This window comes from Paramormyrops kingsleyae, chromosome 22, assembly GCF_048594095.1.
Source record: "Paramormyrops kingsleyae isolate MSU_618 chromosome 22, PKINGS_0.4, whole genome shotgun sequence".
Taxonomy (NCBI): Eukaryota; Metazoa; Chordata; class Actinopteri; order Osteoglossiformes; family Mormyridae; genus Paramormyrops; species Paramormyrops kingsleyae.
Window position 1 is genome coordinate 21,907,019 of NC_132818.1, and position 24,124 is coordinate 21,931,142.

General features: G+C 47.3%; 3 protein-coding genes across 4 annotated transcripts; all 3 read right to left on the reverse strand.

The window, feature by feature from the left end:
- Positions 1 to 1,470: 1,470 nt before the first annotated feature.
- Positions 1,471 to 7,722, reverse strand: gps1 (G protein pathway suppressor 1). The gene is made up of 14 exons (XM_023836959.1): positions 7,613 to 7,722; positions 6,739 to 6,831; positions 6,398 to 6,579; positions 5,923 to 6,087; positions 5,524 to 5,659; positions 5,345 to 5,422; positions 5,204 to 5,264; positions 4,955 to 5,040; positions 4,757 to 4,851; positions 3,979 to 4,084; positions 3,756 to 3,836; positions 3,534 to 3,671; positions 2,199 to 2,333; positions 1,471 to 1,860 (listed from the first exon to the last, which is right to left on the reverse strand). Exons 1-14 carry the CDS (start codon positions 7,643 to 7,645, stop codon positions 1,786 to 1,788), a joined length of 1,464 nt encoding a protein of 487 aa, XP_023692727.1. The 5' UTR covers positions 7,646 to 7,722; the 3' UTR covers positions 1,471 to 1,785.
- A 2,356-nt stretch (positions 7,723 to 10,078) lies between these two features.
- On the reverse strand, positions 10,079 to 14,268 carry rac3a (Rac family small GTPase 3a). Of its 2 annotated transcripts, none has more exons than XM_072705059.1 (6): positions 14,104 to 14,268; positions 12,109 to 12,180; positions 11,899 to 12,016; positions 11,518 to 11,580; positions 11,095 to 11,254; positions 10,079 to 10,225 (listed from the first exon to the last, which is right to left on the reverse strand). In XM_072705059.1, the coding sequence occupies exons 1-6, from the start codon at positions 14,136 to 14,138 to the stop codon at positions 10,095 to 10,097; spliced, it is 579 nt and encodes a 192-aa protein (XP_072561160.1). In that variant the 5' UTR covers positions 14,139 to 14,268; the 3' UTR covers positions 10,079 to 10,094. The 2 variants fall into 2 exon arrangements, with proteins under 2 accessions (XP_072561160.1, XP_023692728.1); XM_023836960.2 differs by lacking the exon at positions 10,079 to 10,225 and adding an exon at positions 10,452 to 10,495.
- A 1,924-nt stretch (positions 14,269 to 16,192) lies between these two features.
- On the reverse strand, positions 16,193 to 24,105 carry prkar1aa (protein kinase, cAMP-dependent, regulatory, type I, alpha (tissue specific extinguisher 1) a). The gene is made up of 11 exons (XM_023836957.2): positions 23,968 to 24,105; positions 22,024 to 22,210; positions 21,542 to 21,703; positions 21,265 to 21,356; positions 20,648 to 20,709; positions 20,516 to 20,562; positions 20,002 to 20,160; positions 19,316 to 19,376; positions 18,366 to 18,487; positions 18,143 to 18,224; positions 16,193 to 17,984 (listed from the first exon to the last, which is right to left on the reverse strand). The coding sequence occupies exons 2-11, from the start codon at positions 22,189 to 22,191 to the stop codon at positions 17,812 to 17,814; spliced, it is 1,128 nt and encodes a 375-aa protein (XP_023692725.1). The 5' UTR covers positions 22,192 to 22,210; positions 23,968 to 24,105; the 3' UTR covers positions 16,193 to 17,811.
- Positions 24,106 to 24,124: the final 19 nt, after the last annotated feature.

The following is a 24,124-nucleotide window of genomic DNA, read 5'->3' on the forward strand; positions in this document are numbered from 1 at the left end:
AGATCACAATGCGCTGTTAAAAAAAAGAAAGAAAAAAAAAAACATGCAAAATTGCACCAAAAAAATCCGCAAAACTGCGAGGCCGCGAAAGGTGAACGGCGTTATAGCGAGGGACCACTGTATAAGGTCTATCGTCATATAGACTGCCGGTCTTTTCATACACGCATTCTTTCGCATTTGTCCAGCCCTGCCCCCATACGGTACTAAATAGGCTAAAAAAATGTGTAATAATGTTTCCCAACCCGGTTCTTGGGTTCCCAGCTGTAACCAGTGGTGGAATGTAACAAAGTATTTGTACATTTTTACGTATCTGTACTTTACTTAAGTAAAAATAATAATGCATACTTTTTATTTTAATCCATTACATTTTCTGGCAATTATCTGTACTTTCTACTCCACTACATTTCTACAATTTATGCTGCTAGTCGTTACATTTTATGAACACAATTTCCTCAAAATCTTGCATGAATATATAGTTAGCCAATTGCGTTCTGGCGTTGTTTGCCACTTCCTACCAATCAGGTGGCTTTATTAGCTCCAATGATGGCAGATGTGTTGAATAGTTTTGCAAGTACATAAATGATTTAAAGATATATCATGTCCTGATTGGTTTATCTTAATGGTATATTAGTGGGTAATACCTAGTAGATAACTTGTCATCCACATAATTCTAAGTTAGGGTACACACAGTATTGCAGAGTGCATGCACAATAAGGACACCAAACCTTCCAATACACATATACTGTATAGTTGCTTGTAATTATTACGAGCAATAACATCGGTAGAGGCGTAAGTCAGTATATCTACTATTCTTTTACAAAATGGCACACCCCAGACGTTGAGACAAACCATTGTGTGAGTGCTTTTACTTAAAAAAAATACTTTAAAGTAAATTTAAAAGTAAGTACTTAGTACTTTCACTTAAGATTGTCGATGTAGCACTTCTACTTTTACTTGAGTACATATTTTGCAGGATATTTGTATTTTTACTTAAGTACTTCCTTACAAGCTTCAGTACTTCCTCCACCACTGGCTGTAACACATTTTTGCTACCTCCCAGCTTCCTGCCAGACAGTCCTACTGGGAACTGGATGGGAGCAAAAACATGGATTTTTTGGGGGTCCCTTTAGGGTGGGGCTGGGAAGCACTAATATCACAGGACTAGGAAATAAAAGTAGAAGATGTGACAGCTAAAGGAAGATGTGTGTGTGTCATCGGAGGAATTTTTACAGATAATGCGTGGAACCTTCAAGAATGATGAAACATCGAGTCATGATCTTCTGTCCTAAGCGTCTTTGGCTGTAGTTAGTTACCTCCACAAACACAAAACGCGTAGCTAGGTGGTGCAGCAGGAATCTCAGCCATGGAGAGAAAAGTGTCCGCAGTGACATAAACCATGAGTAAGGTCACAGCTGATTTGTCAACCAGGCAGATTTAAAGGACTGAGGGCAGTTTTTTTTTGCGCCAGGCAAAGAGGGAAATCCCTGCAGGGTGTTTATTTGGAAGGCTTTTGAATACAGTTTTGTATAAACAGGTAGCTTTGCAGGGCATAGCGGCACCTGACCATCGAGAGAGGGAGGATGAAGTTTCGCGTGGATGTTGGAATGTCTCTAAAGTTGACCCGATGCATCGTTAAAACTGGAGGGACTGTATATCTGGGGGTGAGGGGGGGGGGGTGATGGAAAGTAGATGTGGTGGTATGTTCCAGGGCCTCACTGCTGAAGAGCTGGGGACGCGGTGGTGAGGAGGAGATGGGTGGCTCCCCCTGGTGGCAGGACCTGTCCCTCACATGTTGGTGCTCATTTGTGTTTGGCTGTTGGCAGGTGTGAGCTCCGATTGGCCTCCCTCTCTGGGCGGGGACTAGAAGAGAGCAGAGGCAGATTGCAAGGATGAGGGCAGAAACACGGACTCACGCACAAAGAGATGATCATTTGATAGGTGGCTGCTATGACTTCAAGGTGATTTAATGGTCCTGCACTGAGGGGTTTCTCCCCCCCAAAGGAAAGCAGGTAGAATCCTTAATCTACACTTTGATCTATTTCCATCAACTTCATGAAGTACCATTCAAAAGTTTTAATGTTACAGATGAGTCACATGCATGTACTGTGATACTCCAGAACTGCGCAAGAAACTTTCCGCAAGTTTTCATCTGGCTGTCAGGGAAATGCGACCAGGGCCGGTTCTCCTGGCCACCTCACCTTGACGTGAATCTGGTTGCGCAACACGGCGGCGCGCAGGATGGTGGCCTTGGCTCTGCGCTGGAAGTCCTTGCCCATCTGAAGGGACCTGTCAAAGGTCGTGCTTCGCTGGTCCACATCCCTGGCATAGAGGATCTGAGCACAGAGTGTAGAACAATGAAACCGGCTGTTTGCCGTGACACGTCACAGGTAAGCCGGTGCAGGCAGAGCACTGGAAGGAGCCCCACCCAGGATTTGGGAAAAGCAGGATCGGGGGCAGGTCGGGGGGGGTTGGGGGGGGGACAGCCTGCCCAGCAAAAAATGCAGCAATCGAGGGCCTGAATTACGAATCTCCAAAAACGACCTTGCAGTTGTGCTTTAGCTTGAAGGAAGAAACCAGTCACACTCCACACTCACCCATGCTCCTTATAAACTCCCTATACACTATGAAATCTACTTTCCTGATCCTTCTATGTATGAGAATTTACACTCCGAGTGTCTATGTACTTAGTAACACAAATCTGTGGTCCCTGAACTTTCGTTAGGCTGAATTTTTGGGACCATTAAAGGCGGAGTATCCCCGGAACAGAGTGTGTACATATATCTGGAAGAGGTGTAGGGTTGGCCTACAGAGTAGCCTGTGGTCAGTGTGGATCCCGATGCCACGGTGCAGTGACGGGAACATCCATACATCCATCCATCCATCCATCTTCTGCCGCTCACCCGCAGTCGGGTTGCAGGGGCAGCAGCCTTAGCTGAGTCCCCCTGCCTTCGACTGCCACCCGACCCCCACGGCTCCCCCTGCTGGTGGTGGGCCCACAGAAGGGCGGACCCATGTTACCCCTTCGGACTACGCCCGCCCCACGGGTGGAGGCCCGGCTACCAGGCATTCGCTGTCGGGCTCCCCCCCCCTCCTGGCTCCAGACGAGACCCCAGTCTCCCCAATCCGGGTGGGGTAACATGGTCCTTATTGTCAATCATCATTGGGGTCTCTGTGACCCTCACATCATAGCGCCTAGGATCACAGAGGTAGGCAAACCCCGTCACCACCATAAGGACACTGTCGTCCCTTAGATGAAACGTAACACTGAGGTCATAAAGGAGTATGGGTGGTACCCTGGTGTCCTAACCGTATCTAACTGGTGAACTCTCCCCTGGTCCTTCACCGCATTAGTTACTGTATGGTGAGCGTACTGGTGCAGAATGGCGAATCACCCAGGTGGGGGCTACACAGTGGTGGTTGTTCAAGTGGCTCCTCATTAGTTTGGAAAAAAGTGTTTTGTAAATGTAACATTCATTCTTCATTCATTCATCTGCCATAAAACATAGAGAAGGCGTCATTTCCCGGTTCCTCGCCTTGCTGTGGGAGTCGATCCGTGCGTTGATAAGGCCCTCCAGGATCAGCAGGCTCAGCTCGTCCTCCAGGGCCCCAACGCTGCTGTTAAAAGCCAGCGCCATCTTGTTCATGTCCGCCGACACGTAGGGGCTGAAATACTGACACCCGGAGAGCACGTCACCCTCACCATCTGTCCACACGCCAAAGGCATGCTGCTTACACGCGTGTGCCAGCTCACACACCTGTATGAGAGCTCGGTTCCTGATCTGCGTGTACAGTGTCCGTACGTGAGGTGCCAGATACACGTCAAGGAGAAGGTTCTCCTGAAATAAAGAACCACCATTATTCCAGGGCGAAAACCTCTTCCGGAAGGCGCCACAAAGAAACCAGCATGAAAGAGAACTCAGAAAACGCTGACCTGCATAAAAGGTGTTGGTCTGTTGTGCATTTTGTGCGATGGCTCACCTTCATGGCATCCAGCATCTTCAGGCAGCACGCGTACTTCGACTCGTAAAACTTGAAGATTACGTCCCGCACCTGAGGCTCCAGCTCCAAAAATAGCTTGAAGGAGCTGGGAGGAGGAAGCCAAGGCAGTTAACTGCGCAGATCCAGAGGCGTCTGCCGGCCCGGTGACGAACGCGGCCTCTCGCGGGTGTGGGTTAGCACGCTCCTCCAGGAAATGACAGGGAATGCACAAAGCCGCCACTAGAGGCGCTATAAACCATCCTGTGACTTACAGTTACATGTAAGCATCAGATAACATACAGGAGGAAGTGCCCGTATTCTCCTCCGAGGTGCAGGCGAGCACACATGCAGACACACGCAGACACACACAGACACACACGCAGACACACGCAGACACGCAGACACACACGCAGACACACGCGCAGACACACGCGCAGACACACGCGCAGACACACGCGCACACGCAGACACACACGGATACACACGGAGACACACACAGACACACGCAGATACACACTCAGACACACGCACACACGCAGATACACACGCAGACACACGCACACACGCAGACACACACGGATACACACGGAGACACACACAGACACACGCAGATACACACTCAGACACACGCACACACGCAGATACACACGCAGACACACGCAGACACACGCAGATACACGCAGATACACGCAGATACACACTCAGACACGCACACACACGCAGATACACGCAGACACACACGCAGACACACGCACACACGCAGACACACGCACGCCACCTGCTGGATATGACGTTGCGCTGCAGCTCCTGTCTGTCGAAAGTGGCCAGTGCGCACATCCCGCCATACGCCGCCACGTTGTTGGGTGACACAAGCTGAATGGAGATGGCAGAAAATTCAAGCCTTTGCTGTAGAGACCCTTTTCACACTCTGAAGGTTTATAATCACACACAAGGCATGATGGGCGGCGGGCCTCACCTCGGGGAAGTCGCAGTGCTCGAAGGAGGCCAGCAGGAAGCACTTGGCAGCTGCTTTGTACTTTCGGGACGCCAGCTCCGCCAGTCCTGGGGGGGGGGGGGTGAGAAGAGCAAAATGACCAAAAACCTGCAGAACAAGCTTACACCACAAGCTAGATGCTAAGGAAGGAATTATGCCCACATTATGCCCACATTATGGCACACACACACAGACGAAGCGCGATATTTCAGGACCGGCAATGCGACATACCTGCGGCACATTTTAATTTAGTTAGGACCACTTGGTTCTGGCCGTCTCGCTCCCCACGTTGCTATAACGACAGACAGGCAAAGCGCACAGTCATTCTCCTCTCTGCTGACCGATGAAAGGAGAACGAGAAAACGGCCTCACCTCTGCTATCTCTGGCGTGGACTCCGCCTTGCTGACGTAGCTGAGAACGTGGGACCAGTTCTGGAGGTAAACACTGACCTGCAGGGGAGGGGTAAGCTGTTGTCCTCTGGTGGATATATACACACACACACACACATACACACACACACACACACACACACACAGACAGCTCATGGCACCTTGATGACGTTCAGACACATGTTGATGACATGCTTGGCACTGGTGCAGTAATCCCTGGCCCGGGAGTAGCACTTCAAGGCGTTGCTGAGGTCACCACAGTCTAAATAATGATCACCCAGGTCATCGTGGCCCCTCCTGGAACAGGACAGGGAAGGAGAGTGAGGCACGGCAGGAAATGGACAGCAGGGGGCAGTGATGGCTATACATTTACAATGTGAGCCGACTGACAAACCTACATATCTAAAATGCATACATGCTAGACCAAGCATTCCCTGCTTGGGATCAATAAAGTTTAACTACCTGAATGAAAGTGGACTACAGAAATAGGCTGTAGAACAGCTGTACGCATGGCCCATTGATGCACTGGATACACTGGGTGTTTGACAAGGCACACATACCTGATGCTCTCTTTGATCGAGTTCCCCTTGTAGTTTTTCAGGTCTGTGTCCAGCTTCTCCAGCTTTAACATAGCTTTCTTCCTGGTGGACTCCACCCACGCTGTGTCAAGGACCGGCGGCTCCACAGCACCCTCTGGTGTCGCGTCCGGCACCCCCTGGCTTTCCCTGAGTATAAGTTCATGCCAGTCAGTAGATAAACATGGCCCAGCACAGGCAGGTGCAGAAAAAAAGCAAGGGGAGAGGCACGCAACCACCACAACCCGCTACCAGAGGGGGACAAATCATGTCCCAAAAGTAAAAATCCAGTCCAGGATCTTGTTTCAACCAACCAGTTGTGTACTCTATGAATGAGCCTCTATATATTGAGCTGGTTGGTTCAAACAAAATCCTGGTTTGGATTTTTACTTTCAGGACCTGAAATGTCCACACGATTCTTGTGCAGATCAGGCTCGATCTTCGGAAGACAGACTCGTACCTGGTGGCTTCCATGAGCTTGCGGTGGACCTCCTCGTAGATGTCGACGTTGAAGGTCCTTTGGATGAAAGACAGGGCCATCTTGAGTGCCTCCACGCGTAGCTGTGGACAGTGGTCTGCGATGAATTGCAGCCGCTCGATCCTCATGAGTCCGGTGTAGCAGGAGGCATACTGCTCCAGATCCTGGAGCAGGGGAAAACGGTGATGGAGCTCGCCCCCTACAGACCAGGTACTTAAACAACAGGGCTGATTATGAACTCATCATAAAAGTTTCAGGGCATTTTATTCTGCAAAAAATCCTTTTGAACACAGACTGCATGATAACAGGAGGGCAGTTCGTACCACAGTCGGATTCTCCACCACATAATTGATATCGGGTGCATTCGGTTGGTCTTCCTGTGGGTCTGCGTCTACTTGCATGGGCTCCACAGCCCTCTGAAACACAGGATGCACGGACAACAGATCTTCAACTCCACTATCACAAGCACAAACATTGTGGCAGCAGGCGATAAGCGGGCACAATGTTCTACGTTACTGACATACTGTGGAAAATGTCGCTCATCAGCATTTTTTGCATAAAACGTTATAGCAGAGCAACAAAATAAGAATCGGTCGTTCTGCTATCTTACATCAAAGGGACGGAACATCATTTATTTTTAATTTTTCAGGATTTTGCACTGAGATAAAAAAATATACATGATCGGCTTTCTACCTGCCTAGCCAATTTTCCTTGTTTGCTGCAACACCGCTTCTCAAATCTAATATCAAATAACACTGCCGATTACGGAAGGAAAATCGCACCCTGCGATCCCGATCCTTCAAGAAAGTAACTTGACAGCACAAGGTAATTTTAAATGAATGGCTCAGAACAGCTTGCCTGCCTGTCAACAGATATTGAGCCACTTCTGGCTGCTGCCAACACATCTAAATAGCAGTTAGTCAACAAGGCGGCCCTCCCATAATAAAGGAAATCGTCCTCGAATGAACAGCACGCATTAACTTAACACAGCTATTACTTGGTGTCGGCACAAACATCGGGAGTCATTGGCCCCAACTAACCGGATACCGAGCTAGCGAAGCAAAGCTAAACTAGCAACCAGCTACTTAGAGTCAGTGAAAACCAGCAAGAAAGCCTCAGATTCAGTGATCATGACAATATTACACTGTCCAGTCTGCCTGTTCTCCCGTGTGGTGATACATTCACGTTTATCAGTACCTGAAAGCTAAAGACCTGCACGGGCAGAGGCATCTCCTCCTCCGCGAAGCAGCTGGGCGGACAAATACATCCGGGTCACGAGGGCGGGTCCTACGTCAGGGTCACGTGGAGGGACGTAACGTTACGTACGATACGCGGCCAGCTGTGCAGTCCGACGTCTTGGTGTTTAATATAAGCAGTATAAAATGTGCACACGCGGCAATTTAGGATGACCAAAGTAAAATGGAGAACCACATTATATTTTCAGTTTTTAGGTTAATTTTTTTTGCGCCGCTTCCTCTCGTCAGTAGTTTTTTTTATGTAGATATTTAGTTTTCTGTGTGCACCTATAGTTGAAATTAGCTAAACATAGATCCTCCAGTGTACGTAAGTAAAAAATTGTGGAAGAAATATCGCAGCGATTTTTATGACATGCCCGTGTGTTGACCACTCAATTAAATAACGATCATAAATCGGTTAGTCGTAAATTCATATTTATTATACAAAATTGAATTTCTCCTCCCACAGTACTCTGACATAAGCAATAAAAAGAACATACATAACATCAAATACACGGAGAAAGAAATGTTAATGGAAAACGCACGTCGACAATCTCCTCAGAAATCGTTCAAATCGTAGCATGTGTACAAAGGTTCAACATACTTCCCATGCAATTTACAGAACGATTTCTCAGTCTTAGATCCCTGAGCTATCTTATGTTGGCAGTCGTCTTTTTCGGTCGCCATTCCGACGAAGCTCACCATCCTGCTGCTCCGCCGCAACTGAAAAACCGCAGTCAGCCAGCAGAGGGAAACAATCGGGTTTCCCCACAATTAATAACTACCATTTTAAACATTTTCAGCAATCAAATAACTTTACACTCATGTGTCTCAGAGTTTTCCTGGCTGAACTCGTTTACGAAACACATACAGCCAACCTAACACAAGGATCATAGTTACATAATTCCAATGCCACAACAGTTCTTTTCCTTTTCAAATCAACACCGTGATTTTATTGATAAATGCATACATTTGAAATTTCGTTATAAACATAAACTGTGAGATTTTATTTTGGCAACAATAGAAAGACGAAAATAAAGTATTAGTAACTCATGCCTTGTTCCATACTTTCAAAGGCTTACAATCATGGACGCAAACAACATAAATCTTGAGGAACCCCAAAATAAATAAGACCGAATGGATTTCCCCGGTCAATCCCATAACACCGTGGAATAAAAAGTTGCTTTTTACGCGGTACTTGCTCTGCACGTCAGGAACTAACCCTGCGGATTTCTTCAATGGCAATTCATTACGACACACTTCGCTGCGGTACGCCTGTAAATTTGTACTCACTGATATAAGTATATATCGACTATATACGAGAATATGAACATGCGGTAATTATTCGTGGGGATTCCTGTCAAAATTTGGACTGCAGCCTTAACAATTCAGAGGCATGTCTTAGGGCTACCGTAAGTTTGGCACCTGTCCATTTGTCATGGGTGCGACTTCTCAAAAGTTCCCAAATACGTATTAATCATCTTCAATAATGAAAAATGTGACTAGCATTTTTCTTTTACGAAAACATCACTGGTTGATTCCTCTGATTCGAGATGTTAAAAGAGGATACGGCAGGATAAGCATTCTTAAGTTACCAGAATTGGAGGAACGAAAAAACACGGGTATTTTCTCCTGTAGCGTCTTAAACCCCCTCCCACTCACATCAAGTTCAGTAGATTTTTTTTTTTTTTGGCCCATTTCGGTAATTTGTTCGAACAGTCACTACCTGGTCCCCCGAGATCTGCATACTGTCAATGGTACCTAGTCACATACTTTACACCAAGGTCCAAAAATGGCTATAATCAATACCATACCATAAAATCATGCCAGGTGAGTTTCTGTAAACATCAAACTCAAAGAAAACATTATTACATCTTTCAAATATCCACAAATCTGTAGACAAAAAAACACCTGATATATGGCTAGATGTGTTGATCTTCATCCCCCCCCCCGGCTCTTAAAAACAGAATATGAAGTAGTCAGGTGTGGACGGCATATACATTATACTATTGTCTACCATTTATATTTCAAATGTTGTGAAAAAGGGTCCAGGCTTACACGACGGCACATAAACGTTACGTTTTGGTTAGCTTAGCGTGACTGGAAAGCATCTCTTCTTAGAAAACAGGGCCTTTTCATGGTTGAAATAGATTTTAAGGCAAACTCGGACCCAATTCGGTGACGCCGTCTAATTGGCCAGGTTTGTCCCCGCCCCTTTTGTTGCTAAGCACCCCCCCCTCCCCTGACACACTTGCACACTCACACACACCTCATGAGTAAGACATAGGAACGGCTTGGCTGGACTTCTCCAAGAAAACGACGAGCTCTGGTTGCCATGTAGGTAGAGTGGGGGCGGCGGCGGCGGCGGTACCCCCCCCCCCCACCGCACCCCGAGGTCCGCGTGTCGCCCCCCCCCCCCCCCCCCCCGGGTGCCATCTGGACCCTTAGAAGAGGCTGCACTTCTTGCCTCGCTTCTTGATGGGTGGGGGGCAGAGCACGGCACGGATGGCCTCATCGAACACGGTCTTGAGCCCCCGCTGCGTGAGCGCCGAGCACTCCAGGTACTTCACTGCACCTGTGACACAATGCCAGTGTTAAGCTCAGAGCCACTCCAGGTACTTCACTGCACCTGTGACACAATGCCAGTGTTAAGCTCAGAGCCACTCCAGGTACTTCACTGCACCTGTGACACAATGCCAGTGTTAAGCTCAGAGCCACTCCAGGTACTTCACTGCACCTGTGACACAATGCCAGTGTTAAGCTCAGAGCCACTCCAGGTACTTCACTGCACCTGTGACACAATGCCAGTGTTAAGCTCAGAGCCACTCCAGGTACTTCACTGCACCTGTGACACAATGCCAGTGTTAAGTTCAAAGCCACTCCAGGTCACATGGGCTGAATCCACCAATCGGGGGCCTTCGATCAGCTTCCTCTACAACTACATTTAATCGGTTCTGACTAAAACCCTTCTCCTGTATACATCAGTTAAGCTACAAAAACATGTCAAGTTATCTGCTTCGTTTTCTACAGCCAGGGCCATCGGAACTACGGGCGATAGGGGGGATGTGATGGGAGGGATGTGATGGGAGGGATGTGATGGGAGGGATGTGTACCTCCCAATATTTAATTTAGCTTCATGTGGCCCCCACTGCCCTAGTCTACAGCTGCATCACCACGGATCACCCATCTGAAGGTTTATTTGTTCTGACAACTGGCGTCAGCTGGTGATTCTTCCTGCTGAATTTAAGCCAATCGCATTCAGAAGATTCCTGGCAGTTGGCCATTGAGCCTGGAGGTGATGAATCAGCTTGTGCTTGCCTGCCGTTAGAGAACAGTCACCTCCCAGGCTCTCCCACTAGGTGGGACAGATTGGCTGCAGGTGACGGGAGACACGCACCCCTGGAGGAGGCTACACTCGACAACCCCCCCCCCCCCCCGACTCACCGATCTCACGGGCCATTGCCAGGCCCTGGGGGTAGGTAATGGGGGCCAGCTTCTTGTCCCGCAGGCGCTCAATGGTATCCTTGTCATCCCGTAAGTCTAGCTTGGTGCCCACCAGTATGATGGGGGTGTTGGGACAGTGGTGGCGCACCTCTGGGTACCACTGTGGGTCGGGAAGTCGCAGGGCGGGTCATTACCAGACGGCATGCTTTCAAAATAACAAACTTTAAAGTTTAACAATATCAGCATCTCAATAATCCATTTAACCAAAAATGTCCACCTTTTTTCAATCCAAGACCAAGACAATATGATGCCAAACATTTATATTCAAACAATAAAAATAAAGTTCATGCATCCTTAAGTAGAAATATAGTTATGTTATAGAGCTGCCACAGTAAGAGAGAATGAGCCCGGCGTGGGACTGACCTTTGCCCTGACGTTCTCAAAGGAGGCGGGGCTCACCAGTGAGAAGCAGATCAGGAAAACATCCTGTCAAGGCAACAGATGGACACCCCCCCTCAAAAAAACTGATGTAATGCAGTCATTTACAGCACTGATTACCTCATTTTGACTGACATTTAATACCAGATTGGAATTGTCATTGAGCAAATTATTTAAAGTAGTTGGACCAACCTGTCCAAATGGTTGGACAATCAACAAAAAAACAACATTGTGAAGCACTGCACAAGATTAAGGCGCAATAGCTTCCAAAAAACAGAGCTTCAGATTTTGAAAAGATGACAGGATGGCAAATTAGGCACATAAACAAAGGGAAATAAACGTGAAACATTGACGCTGATTGGTTACCGTCTGGGGGTAGGAGAGGGGGCGGAGTCTGTCATAGTCTTCCTGGCCAGCAGTATCCCACAATCCCAGGTTGACGGGTTTTCCATCCACCATCACATTGGCGGAGTAGTTATCGAACCTGAGAGGTGACAGAGAGCCCAGGTTACTCAATCAAACCCTCACACACGTGAGCCCCAGTGAGAGTCATGTCGGTGTTGTGTGTGAACTCACACAGTGGGGATGTACTCTCCAGGGAAGGCATTGGTGGTGTAGCTGATGAGCAGACAGGTCTTTCCTACGGCACTGAAGGACAGGAAGAAGGGGCAGTGAGAGAATGATCCCTGGGCCATTTATCCATTCTGGTACCAACAGTTCGATCCACTTTGACTCTCTCCTTTGGGCAGCTCATTAACCACCAGGCCAGCTAGTGGCAAACTCCTTTGACCATTTCATATCACTCATTAAGAGGCGAAGAAGAAACTCAGATGCTATTTTCAGAAGAGTGCTGGGGGTAGACAGGTATAAGAATCTAACTATGGGGCAGATATTACTGCTTTGTCATTCTAATATTAAATAACAACAAAGCTGTTTTCTGCTGGTTATGGGCCAAGCCCAGATGGTCAACAACTTCATTAGATTGCTAATGTAGAATGAAACAAAACCTTAAACAAGGTTACAATGTTACAGTGTTTGCCTGTGCAAAGTTTCTGTAAATAACATGCAGCCGACTCGTAGAGGGGCACCTTAGAGGCTGGCTCAGAATGCCCACGTTCGTGTCGCGTTTAGCCAGCTAGCATTACGTGCCAGACATGGACATATGGATTCAGCTTCAGGGCCTGCTGGGAATCACATCAACCAAAAGAGGTCAGAAAGCATGGACTCCGAGAGAGGCAAACGGGCACCTCCGCATAAAGTCACACACATGGGCGTCATGGTGACACAGAGCTCTGTATCATTATAAGGTATTAGCAAACAAGGAGCACAAGCAAAAAAGTGTCCTGCTCAATGGTGTCTTTCATGCCAAAAGTCAAACTGAACAGGTCCTTTTTAAGTTATGATCCCTATCGGTTTTTTGTTTTTTTTTTGGGAGGGGGGGGGGGGTAACAAGGCCAGTTAAGTTTTCCTTCAAAAGCCATTAGGTAATTCAAAAAACCCGAAAAGGTAAAATTTCTACATCCTTATCTTGAACCGAAGTAGAACGAATGACGACACACTTCGACCGAGGTGCTGGTTTTAAGAAATACCTTCTACGCCAGTTTTTAAAATGTCCAATAACTGGGAGTCTCCAAAGTACAGGCAACACCCAGGAGTGACATGACGTCATTCCGTATGTGTGAGATGCTCGCCTCCCCAGCCGGCATTGATTCAGTCGGCGCGCTCAACTGTGACTTAGACCCGTGGGGTGCAGGATTAATATTTTGGCAGACGTTGACCGTCACTACACATTTCATTTCACACGACAGCCATGCTGAACCGTATTGTCCAAGCCCAATACCACATATCACCAGCACCACTACCTCCCGAAGCCCCACGCCCATAATAAAAAAACCCACGTCCCCGCTCTTGCATGCCGTCCACCGAAACGCTGCCTTTTCACTTTGCTGGCAAAATAATTTTACGTCACGCATCAACTAAACAATTTGTTATTTGCTGAGACCTTATAAACACGCATTTTGCAAAAAATTATGCATTCCTGTGATACCAGGGTTTTTTTTCCGCGGTGCATCAGCCATAAGGACCATGTAGGCGTAAAAGCATTACATCATAAGATGTTTGACTCTGCAGATACCGTTTCTTCATGCACGGCTGCAATTTGACGGACATGTCCGTGCCTAAAATAACAAAACGTACCACAGCGACATGGTGTAAATATTATACACGAGACGATTTTTCGTTATAAAGACAATGAATGAATTGCAATTTAGTTTCTTCCGAAAAGGATGCGCTACAAACGCGTCTGGCAGATTTCGTATTTTCACGTGTATCATCGAAAAACAAATTTATTAAGATTAATGTATGTAAAATACTAGGCAGAACCGACTCAATTAATTTCCAGCGAGCAATATTTATTTTCACTCAGTATTAGTATCTGCTTTGCGATTTCGACCCATCCACCAAGCCTAGACAAGAGCCCCGTATCTCCCTTGCAACAATTGCGTTTTCCAACAGATGCCTGAACTGCACGCAAGATCTGCACCCCGATGCGCTCGGCGTGGTCATTCTTACCCGTCGCCGACAACCACGCATTTAATGGCCTGCATTTGCAGCAGATGAGACCGTGACACCCGGCAGTCCTTTAGACGAGTGCAAAAGTAACAAATAGTGATTTGTGGGCTAGTGTGAGTTGACAACAGCTCGAGCTGCAGCAGGAGCGGCAAATACCGAGTGGTGTCGAAGGCGCCGGAAAAGACCGAATCGGTGTTAAAGGGCCAGGAGTCTTATTTCGGAAGCATTACACCCATGTCGAATCTTGTTCTCAAATAACTAGATTACTGTGTTATATTAGATTTGTATTAACGAAAAAGATACATATTAGATTTGATTCGGATACAAGACGGTGTATAGTCTGCAGTGTATCATTTCAATACATTCATGATATTTTATTTTTGAATTGTGACTGGAAGTAAACAGCATTTTTCTGAGATTCCAAAGCAGCTACAAATATTTCCACACTCATCCACAGAAACACGTTGACAGTGAGATATTGTGTTTTCCGTGAAGTGGGGTAGGCCTACTTGGTTATTTTGGTAAACTCATCCTCTTGTGCCCTGTTTGTTGCGGTACTGTGACGTACATAGTTATCTTGGCAAACCCTAACCCTTCCATGCTATGTGTGCTGTGGTGCTGAAGGGAATTCAGCTAATTACTATAGCCAATGACACTTGTAGGTGAGTGAAGACGTCTCTCATCTCACCTGTCTGTTCTGTCATGATGTCTTCAGCATAACTAATCCCTAAACATCTACCTCATGTCCACAGAGAGATTTCCTAAATAGACAGAGATGTTTAATTTTTACTACAGTAATATTTTTAGTACCCCTTTTAGAGTGTCATTGAGCTAAATGAGCAAAAATACCAGCCGTTTTTATCTGCTGGACCTGCTGTGAGAAAGACAATGGTCATGTGACACCCCCAGGAATAGTGTAGTGACTTCTGAGCAAGGGCATGGATTTGAATATGGGGGTAGGGGGGTGGTGCAGGATTGTTTTGGTCCCTACCAATATTGACCTCAAACCTGCGCCCTTGTTCCTGAGTCTTAGAGGAAGTGAAACGCATCGACCTTCTTCTGTGCTCGCATACTCAGCCAACGCATGGCATTCAGCCATCTACTGCCACTTGAAGAATCGGTGAGTGACATGTTGAAAAGTGCGGATTAGCAGAAAGAGGAAATGGCCAAGGTGAGAAAGCAAGGCTTCCTTCCAAGGCCTGTTCAGAGGGACCCCCAGGAATTCCGAAGCCAGCTGGGAAACACAATCCCTCTAGCGTGTCTTGGGACTGCCCCGGAACAGTGATCTTGGACGCCATCCAGATAGCATCCTTATGCGATGCTCCAGCCTGCCTCAGCCGACTCTTCTCGATATGAAAGAGCGGCAGCTCTGCTTTGAGTTCCCTCCAAACCTGCAAACCCCAAGTACCCAGGTGCAGACCATAAACCAGGCAGAAAGATCTCGGTCTTTCATCCAATAGCCGCAGCTCGTGGCCCTGGGTAAGGATGACGATATGGTTGACCAATAAATGGCTGCGACCCCACAGACACGCTTGTCATCTCTATCTTTAGAACTTGTTTCCTTCAAAGCAGTTCAAGACAAGAAATATAATACATGCACACACTCACTGGCCACTTCTATTAAGCGCACTGGGCGAATGCCAAGCAGGATGCACCTTCTCCTCCATAAGTGCTGGATGGTACAGCTGTACTTTCTGAAGAGCCTGACTGCGTAGTGTCGTTGTACTGAACGGTCACATACTTGCGGCCTTCCTGTTTGCCTTGCCTGACCATCTGCATCTGTCCTCTCTCATTAACATGATATTTTCGGCCACAGAAATTACATGGATCGGATGTTTTTTTTTTTTTTTGTTCACCAGACTATTTTCTATAAACTCTAGACGGTGTAGCAAAGGTGACACATCTGGCACCAACAGTCATACCGCATAATCACGTAGATAAGTGGTCGTCAAACTTTTTGGACCGAGCAGCACTTCAGATCAAACCAAAGCAGCCACGTGCCACATGGCTCCGGGTACCACCCATCCCATTTAAAGGGAAAGTAATCAATCATGACAGCATGTTTGTGACAGAATGAAGACGGAAAGAATTTTTGCTTAAATACAGCTTTATTTTTTTGTCTGCTGCTTGTGAGAAAATATGTAACACTTTGATTAAAAAAAAATAAATGAAATGAATACCTAATCATGTGAACAGATATATCTATCAAAGCAGATAAGACAGAACTGTCACCCTGAAAGCAAACTTCCAGCATTCAAAGCTCAGTTATCCTGTATCCTTGAGACTAAGGAAGTCTCAGTTTTCCTGGTGATCTATTGAGTAAAATTATACCTACAGCCAAATTGACATACATACATACATTTAAAATATATAGAAATAGGTTTTTTATATATGTGATTAGATTCTATAGGTTCCATCCTTATATGGAGGCAGTTGCTCAGCAACCTCTTACGCAATGTCCTCCTCGCTCTCCTCCATCGAGAGTCCTACAGAGGCAGCTGTGAACTGCTGAATCCGTTTATAGCGCCTTTCATCCAGCGTGCACAGAGAAACACGAGACCAACACACATTAAGACTCAGTGAGGATTCCTGCACTCTACTTTGCCTCGTGTGAAAATGCTTTTAAGGCCTTGGAGGAGTGGGAGAGAGGAGCAGCGGGGAGGAGGTGCCACGAGGAGGTGACCAGGAGCCCAGCTGTGGTTCTGCATGCAGGCAGGAGCACGGGCTGGCAGACACCGGCAAAAACGTGTTACCATTCTGACACGATTCACATGCTTCCCTCGTCAGTTTGCCTGTTCCTTTATAAAACTAGCATTGTGTTTAGGGTCCACAGAGAGGGAAGACTGAGTGTACGGTGTGTGAATTGAGTCAAACTGGCACGCACCCTGCTCTGTGTCACAGCCCTGGCTGCTACGGAACTCTAGGGCCTATTTTCTCCATCAAAAGAAAACCATTCTTTTAGAGAATCAAGCGTATATTGCTGCTATCAACAGCCTAGACTTTACCAACAAGCCCCTTTTCTCGATGCCAACACAACTAGCCAATCAGCAACCACCATGATGGGAGGCGGGACTTGTATCCATAGATACACGAGGGAACATTTGGCACAAGCGGTGCGAATGCACACGCAACTCTACATCCCCCCCCCCCCCCACGTGGCTGTGCAAACAAACATGACGGGTGAACAAAAAGGAGGAATGTTCTAGAAAAGAAGCGTGAAAGAGGAGGGGCTGAGCCACACATAACGAAAGTCTGCGATGTTCTCACCTCCAATCGGGAATGAAGTTAAAGTCACCATGGTCCCATACCATAGGAATAACAGCAGTGCCTAAACTCCATTACCTGAAATGGCCATTTGTGTCAAGCAACCAGATCTCATTAAACGGATCATAAAACTACAAAAGAATCCAGATTACTCAAAGGGCACTTTAGCCTCTGAGAACGGACATTAAAAATACTTTCTGTACCTGGAGGACCATAACTGCTGTACAGAAATAGGAATTTAAAATATTTTTGTGAAATTGTGATAAAGAGCACTTGAAACTGTGGTCCCTGTGTAGAGTGTGAAGCTTATATAATATAAAACATTGAGAGAGAAAAAAAAAATCGGACCAGCAGATATAACACAGTGATGAGGCTTGACAGCTGGGTGTGGGGGAAAGGTCCGGCAAGAGATCATAAAAATGCGTTAAAGAGGGTGGGGCCACGTCACACAGACAGCGACACGAAGCTGTTGTACTGCTGGATGTTCCGCTTCAGGATGTCCGAGCACGGCCCCAACACGCGCTCGAAGCGGGGCCGGTCCAGCTTCACGCACTTCAGCGGACCACGGGACACTACGGTGGCGGCGCGGGGGCGGTTCATCAGGAGGGCAATTTCACCTGAACAAAAGGGGAACAGTTACGGCCCTGGCACTGGCGCCACCTCCTGGCTGAGGTGAAGAATTGTCCCTTCAATAAAAACTCAGACTTGGTAACCTGTGTTTTCACAGCTTGAGACAGCAGGAACTGGGAGATAGAATATGAAAATCTAAACTTACCAAAGTAATCGGAGGGTCCCAGTTTTCCTACTTCTATGAACTCCTCGTTCTCTGATCTACGCTGCAGTACAGCTGCAAGGCCCTTCAAGGACACACAAACACAACCATTCTGCTGTGCACAGCGCCCCCTACAGCACGCACTTGGTATCACACCCCACACTATTTCACTTCACTTCAACAAAACTACTGTACACGAATTGCTGGGTAAAAACTGGACACGTACCTCCAGGATGATGAAGAATTCATCCCCAGGTTCTCCCTGGACCACAATCTCCTGTCCGTCCTCAAACTGCACCGTTTCCAAGGCATCGGCCACCGTCAAACGCTCCCACTTGTCCAGGGACTCTGCAGACAGGAAGCGGAGCTAGACAGTGAGTCCACATTAAACTGGGAAAGTGTGAGCCCAGAACTGGCTAATTAGCAGAAAAGTCCGTGCAGAGTAAAGCTGTGTTTCCATTAAAGTTCAGTGGAAATTGCCAGCAGTAACCTGACAGTGAAATTGCAGATACTGTAGGGTTAGGGTTGTGCCTTGTGAATAACGGTCAGCACTCATCATCCTGTGAGATTAAGATCTGTGTCTCGTGCTTCAACATGGAGGGGCTTTCCATGAGTCAGCAGCTACTGAAGACCTGACTATCAAGTCCTACGTATCAAATCATTCGCAAATCTTGCTTCCATTGCAATTCTGAGAAGCAAATTTACTACATTACATTTACCTGACACTTATCCAAACCAGAGTTGGGTAATTCAGGTCCAGACAGTAAAAGTCCAGACCGAGATTTTGTTTCAACCAACCAGTTGAGTACTCTGTGACTCTTTATGGTCAACTGGTTCGTTGTAACAAAATCCCAGTCTGGACTTTTACGTTCTGGACCTGAATTACCTAGCTCTGCTTACAGTAGAGGGAAGGGTTACGATTTGTGTTTGCTGTCTGGGATTTCAAGCCCATTGTGTCGTTAGCACAATGCTCTACTTGTTTAACTAAAGGGGCTAGTGGATAACAGAGGGAAAAAAAAAAAACGTCCCCCCCCCCCCCCCCACAATTTGAAAGCATCCATTAATGGTCTTTCAGCTCACATCCTGGGAAAATGCCCCTACAGATGCAGAGGAGGATTCTAGCAAAGACTCGAGGAGCCCGATAAGGTAACAGACCAGAATGAGAAGGGGCCTTACCTAAAATTGACACCTTGCTAAGGAATTCTTCATACATCTTCCGTTTCCTTAAAGTGCTTCCCTGAAAATTAAAGTTTAAAGCCAAGTGTTATGCTACACCTACAGTGATCAAAGAAAGTCTTGGAAAGCTTGCTTAATTCCAAATGCTACAATTTTTGCTTTCATGACAAAAATCCACTGTCAAGCAGTGAGTAACATATCGGCTCAGACATTTTCTTTTTATTAACTGGCAAAATTGTTTTGGCTGATTCATTCAGTTCTCTTCTTGCCATTTTGCTATTAATTGCGCTTGTAGTCACTGGCTCCCAGAGGGATACTAAACAGAAATGTCTGGCGTTTTATGTCATTGCAAAGGTGTTACTAATTTAAAAAGCCCCCAATGAGGCTGCTTGTCAATAGACTTTTTAACTAAGAACAGCTCTTTTACAAAGATAATTTGGGTTTAAATTTATTACCATTTCAAATGGATGTTTTACTTAAAACCACCAAAAATGCATATCACGTTAGAAACCAGCAGTAAATAAATCAATCAAGTAATGATTTTTGTTACAAAACCAATAAATTTGGAATATTTTTTACTGAATTAAACAAGCATCCCAAGACCACTGTACACATTCCATTGCAACGTGCACATTTTCCACTCGAATAGCGTTTGTGTCTGGTGAGGTGCAGGAGGGGGCAGTTACCATGAGGATCCTCCGGTAACTGTCCCTGTCGATCCCCCACAGCTTCACGTCAGTTTTGGCTCGCACCGTCGCCGCCCTGGGGGTGCCGTAGATCAACGCCAGCTCTCCAAAGCTGCCCCCCTCTCCGATGCTGGTCACCCATTCGCCATTGACATAGACCTGTAGGAACACCACACCCGCTCTTCAGTGCTGCTTGCCTGACCCCACCCCCCAAAAAGTGCCAGTGAACCTAAAAACCCCGCCCACTTTCAAAGCACAAATACACCTCACGGGCACCAGGGGGCGCACAGGTAAAAGGTGTGAGGAAAAAGTAAAAAATCCAAACCAGGATTTTGTTTCAACCAACCAGTTGAGTACCCTGTGACTGTGACTGTATATTCAACTGATTGGTTGAAACAAAATCCTGGTTTGGATTTTTTACTTTCTGGACCTGAAATGTCCGCCTATGGTGAGGATGAACACCTTAGGTTCTGAGATACTAATATCTGTAAGTATGAGATGGGCAGTGGCTTACATCCATCTCTCCCTGGTCAATGACGTAGAAGTTATCGCCCTCATCACCTGGGAAAAAAGGTCAAGCAATGAAGAAAATACCACTACAAATGTTTGGCATTACAGTCCCGGGGGAAACAGCAATAAAAATCACCTTGTTTTATGACGGTCTCCCCGGCGATGTAGGTGACCGAAAACATGGCATCAAATATATCACTGCAACGAAAATTTACAATAACATTACGCAAACAGTCTGCAGTAAACAGTCAATGTAGCATCGGTAGTAACTCCACTCGTCTGGTCAGCCAAGGGGGGTAGCTGGAAATCACTTTACCCTAGACACCCCCCCCCCCCGCCCGGATGCTCCCTCCCTTCAAACCCAATCGAAAGGGTCATTTAATTATAGCCTCCCCCGGTTATGATGGGGTTACGTTCTGATGAACCTATCGTAAAGCAAAAATATCGTATCATTTTAATACAGTACACCTAACAAACATCACAGCCTAGCCTACCATAAACATGCTTAGAACACTTACATTAGCCTACAGTTGGGCAAAATTATTAGCACAAAGCCTATTTAGCGATGAATATCATGTAATTTATTGAATAAAGTCGGAATACCGTAATGCAGACCCTCGTAATCCGGGGAGCGTCTGTACTCTTACTTCCTGTCTTCATGCACAGTGCGCAGTGTGTGTTTGTATACATATATCTGTGAAGCACTAGGGGCGATAGCATGGCTCTTCATAAAACAAACCCACTGCGGAGTACCTTCTCTCGTTGTCATCCAGATGTGAGAACAGCACGTTCTTCTGGATGGCTTTGGCCAGAGCAGCCATGCTTTTGTAGTCCTTTGGAATGACCTGGAAACATGTTATGACACTTTAATAGGAGGTAGGGACACATCCCCCGAATGTACACTGATAAGTCTGCCTGAACGCAACATGAAGGCAGCGTCCAGCCTGTAGCTCAGACCCACACCCAGCGCGCCTCCGCACCAGACAGCCAACTGACGAGTTATTGTGCGAGAATCGCTGGGCGACATCACCTTCCGCACGTAGGACGTGGCGTCCTCCTCCGTGTAGACCTCGGCGCTGATGGCCCCGCGCCGGGCTTTGACCCCAGGGTTCACGGGCGGGGAAATCTCATCGTCCCGCGAATCCGAGCGAGAGTTCGCCTTCTGCTGCCCGGCGATCTGCCTGGCCTCCTCCTGTGGAGACACACACGCCGTTCAGGGCTGCTTCACCCCAGACACGCACATGCAAACACGCATGCGTTTCACAGCCGCTAACTCAGCACAGATGCGTAGCTCAAAGTCTGTGCATGGCAATAAGTGAGGAAGGACGTTTGCATGTGAAGACTCTTGATTTCACCACACTACCCTTTTACAGACTGTCTACAAGCACAAGTTTCTTTCATTTGACATCCTGCGAACACACTGGGTGGTGGTTACATGAGTGGCCAATCAGCTTCTCTTGCCACGCCCACTGCCCCTCCCCATGTGGGGGTCTCCACCCCCAGGAAACCAACCTTCTCCAGCTTCTGGAAGTAGTCGCACAGGAAGGCCACAGGCCTCTCGGGGCGGGCGGCACACAGCTGCACGATGCAGTCCTTCAGCAGCTGCTGGATGCCGTGCCGCTGCACGTACTGCTCGCACTCGCGCAGGCTGCGGTCACCGTCTCCGCTCCCACACGCCATGGCTCGCTGTGCCCGGGGTCTGTGGCGAGAGAACAAGGCTGTGCACAGAGCAGCTGTGGGGGGGCGGGCAGGGGGGGTCAGGCCATACACACTGTAACATGCCATCTGGGTTCTTGTGCAATCAGCTGAATTCAAAACCAAAAACGACAATCTAAAAGGATCCGGATGCACCGTAACCCTGCAGAAAGGAGGGGCACGATCACTGCCTAGGTAACCGAGTGCGGGGTCTGGCTGGGAAACTGGTGCCAAGATTGTCTTTCATGTGCAGAAAGCATGGACGACCGACCAGTAAACTACTGGCCAGAAACTCTGAGCGAAACCATGCAAGTTTACATGGCTGCTAAAAGCCGTAACTCGAAGGTGAGCAACAAAATGTAACCCTGTCAGGAAAATACAACCAGCCTCACCAGTATGGTGAAACACAGACAGGAACCATGAGAAAGGCAAACAGGGTGAGTGGAAGGAAAAAAAAAACTGAATGGTAAAAGGCATGTGACAGAGCAAGCGTCATGCAGCCGCAGTCAGACGCAGTGCAAGCTGGGAAACGAAAGAAAACAACTTCCATTAAAAATGTGGATGGCAGAGGGGGGTTGCTGGGACAGCCAAGCAGTGCAGGACAGGCAAGGCACACCGAAACTGTTAGTAACAGGGGTAAACACAGGTGTCTGCGTTTCACCAGACAGCAGAGTGTAAGAAGATGTCTGTTTAAGGAAACGCATCTCTTGGAAGTGAAACACAAAGAGGAAATGGGGGGGGGGGGGTAGGGGGAGAGACACCCACCCGGGCAACACAGGTAATTCAAATGTGAGGAAAAAAGCTAACAAAAGAATTTATGGCTGTCAACACAAGCACATACAGTAAAGGTGAGATTGAAAACAGAGCAAAAGGAAATGTGAAAAAGAAAGAATAACAGCAGAGTGTGCAAAATGAAATGGTCCATTTCACAGACTGCCTTGGAAGTAACCTTCCACGTGCCACACCCACCTACAGAGTATAGAATCACAGGCTACAAGCACCACCTCTCAAATACCTCCCAATGCTTGATGCAAGTCAAGGCTATTAGAAACTCGAGAAGGAGAGCGGACAATCTGCACCACTGACACTCTGTTGGGAGGCTTTTGTGATTCCTTTATACACGAGTTCAACACAGACCCAAAACTCTTATTCAAGGGCATCAAGGATTTCAAGAATCTACATCCACAATATAGTGATTTGTGCAGCGCGATCAAAGGGCAGCATGACCGTGGGCTATGAAAAGCTAAATTCGTGTGGCATCTGCTGTGCAAAACCTGTGCTGTGTAAAGCGAAACTCAAAAAACAAAAAAATCGATTGCAGTCTTAGCTAAAAGCGGTCTCGATGTCGCACAAGCCCGACACTCCGTCAGCTCGACCCACGCCGTTCGTACGTACGCTCGCGTCGGGCGCGCGGAGCCAGCTGACGGCACGAGCCCGAGCGAGCTGTCATTCCGAAGCCCCAACACGTCTGTTATTGTCCGACAGCGCGGCGAAGTTAAGCTCTCTGACTAACTACGCGCACATGCATGTAGACATATTCATACATGTAGTCGAGTCGACTGCTGAACACGACCGAGAGCACTGGCTATAGAGGCCTTTTCGAAACGGATGGTCTTATTCGGGCGCCATCTTGGTAATGCAAAGCAACTTATGACAACTAGTTAGCGACTGAACACGAGATACCAAATTTACAGCGCGACTAGCGGAATGGAAGCCGACTTCTTGAAGGCAGAATCAACAAGGAAGTGTACATCTGCTTACCCTTGTCGCTTCGCTTTTTTTAGAAAGTGTACGACCTTCTCGAAACTGTCACTGATATAAAGTCCCCTTCTCTGTTTTCACAGCTCGCGAGCGGTAGTCCAACCGGAAACTACTCAGGACCAATCAGAGACCGCCGATGACGTCAATGTGCCTCATT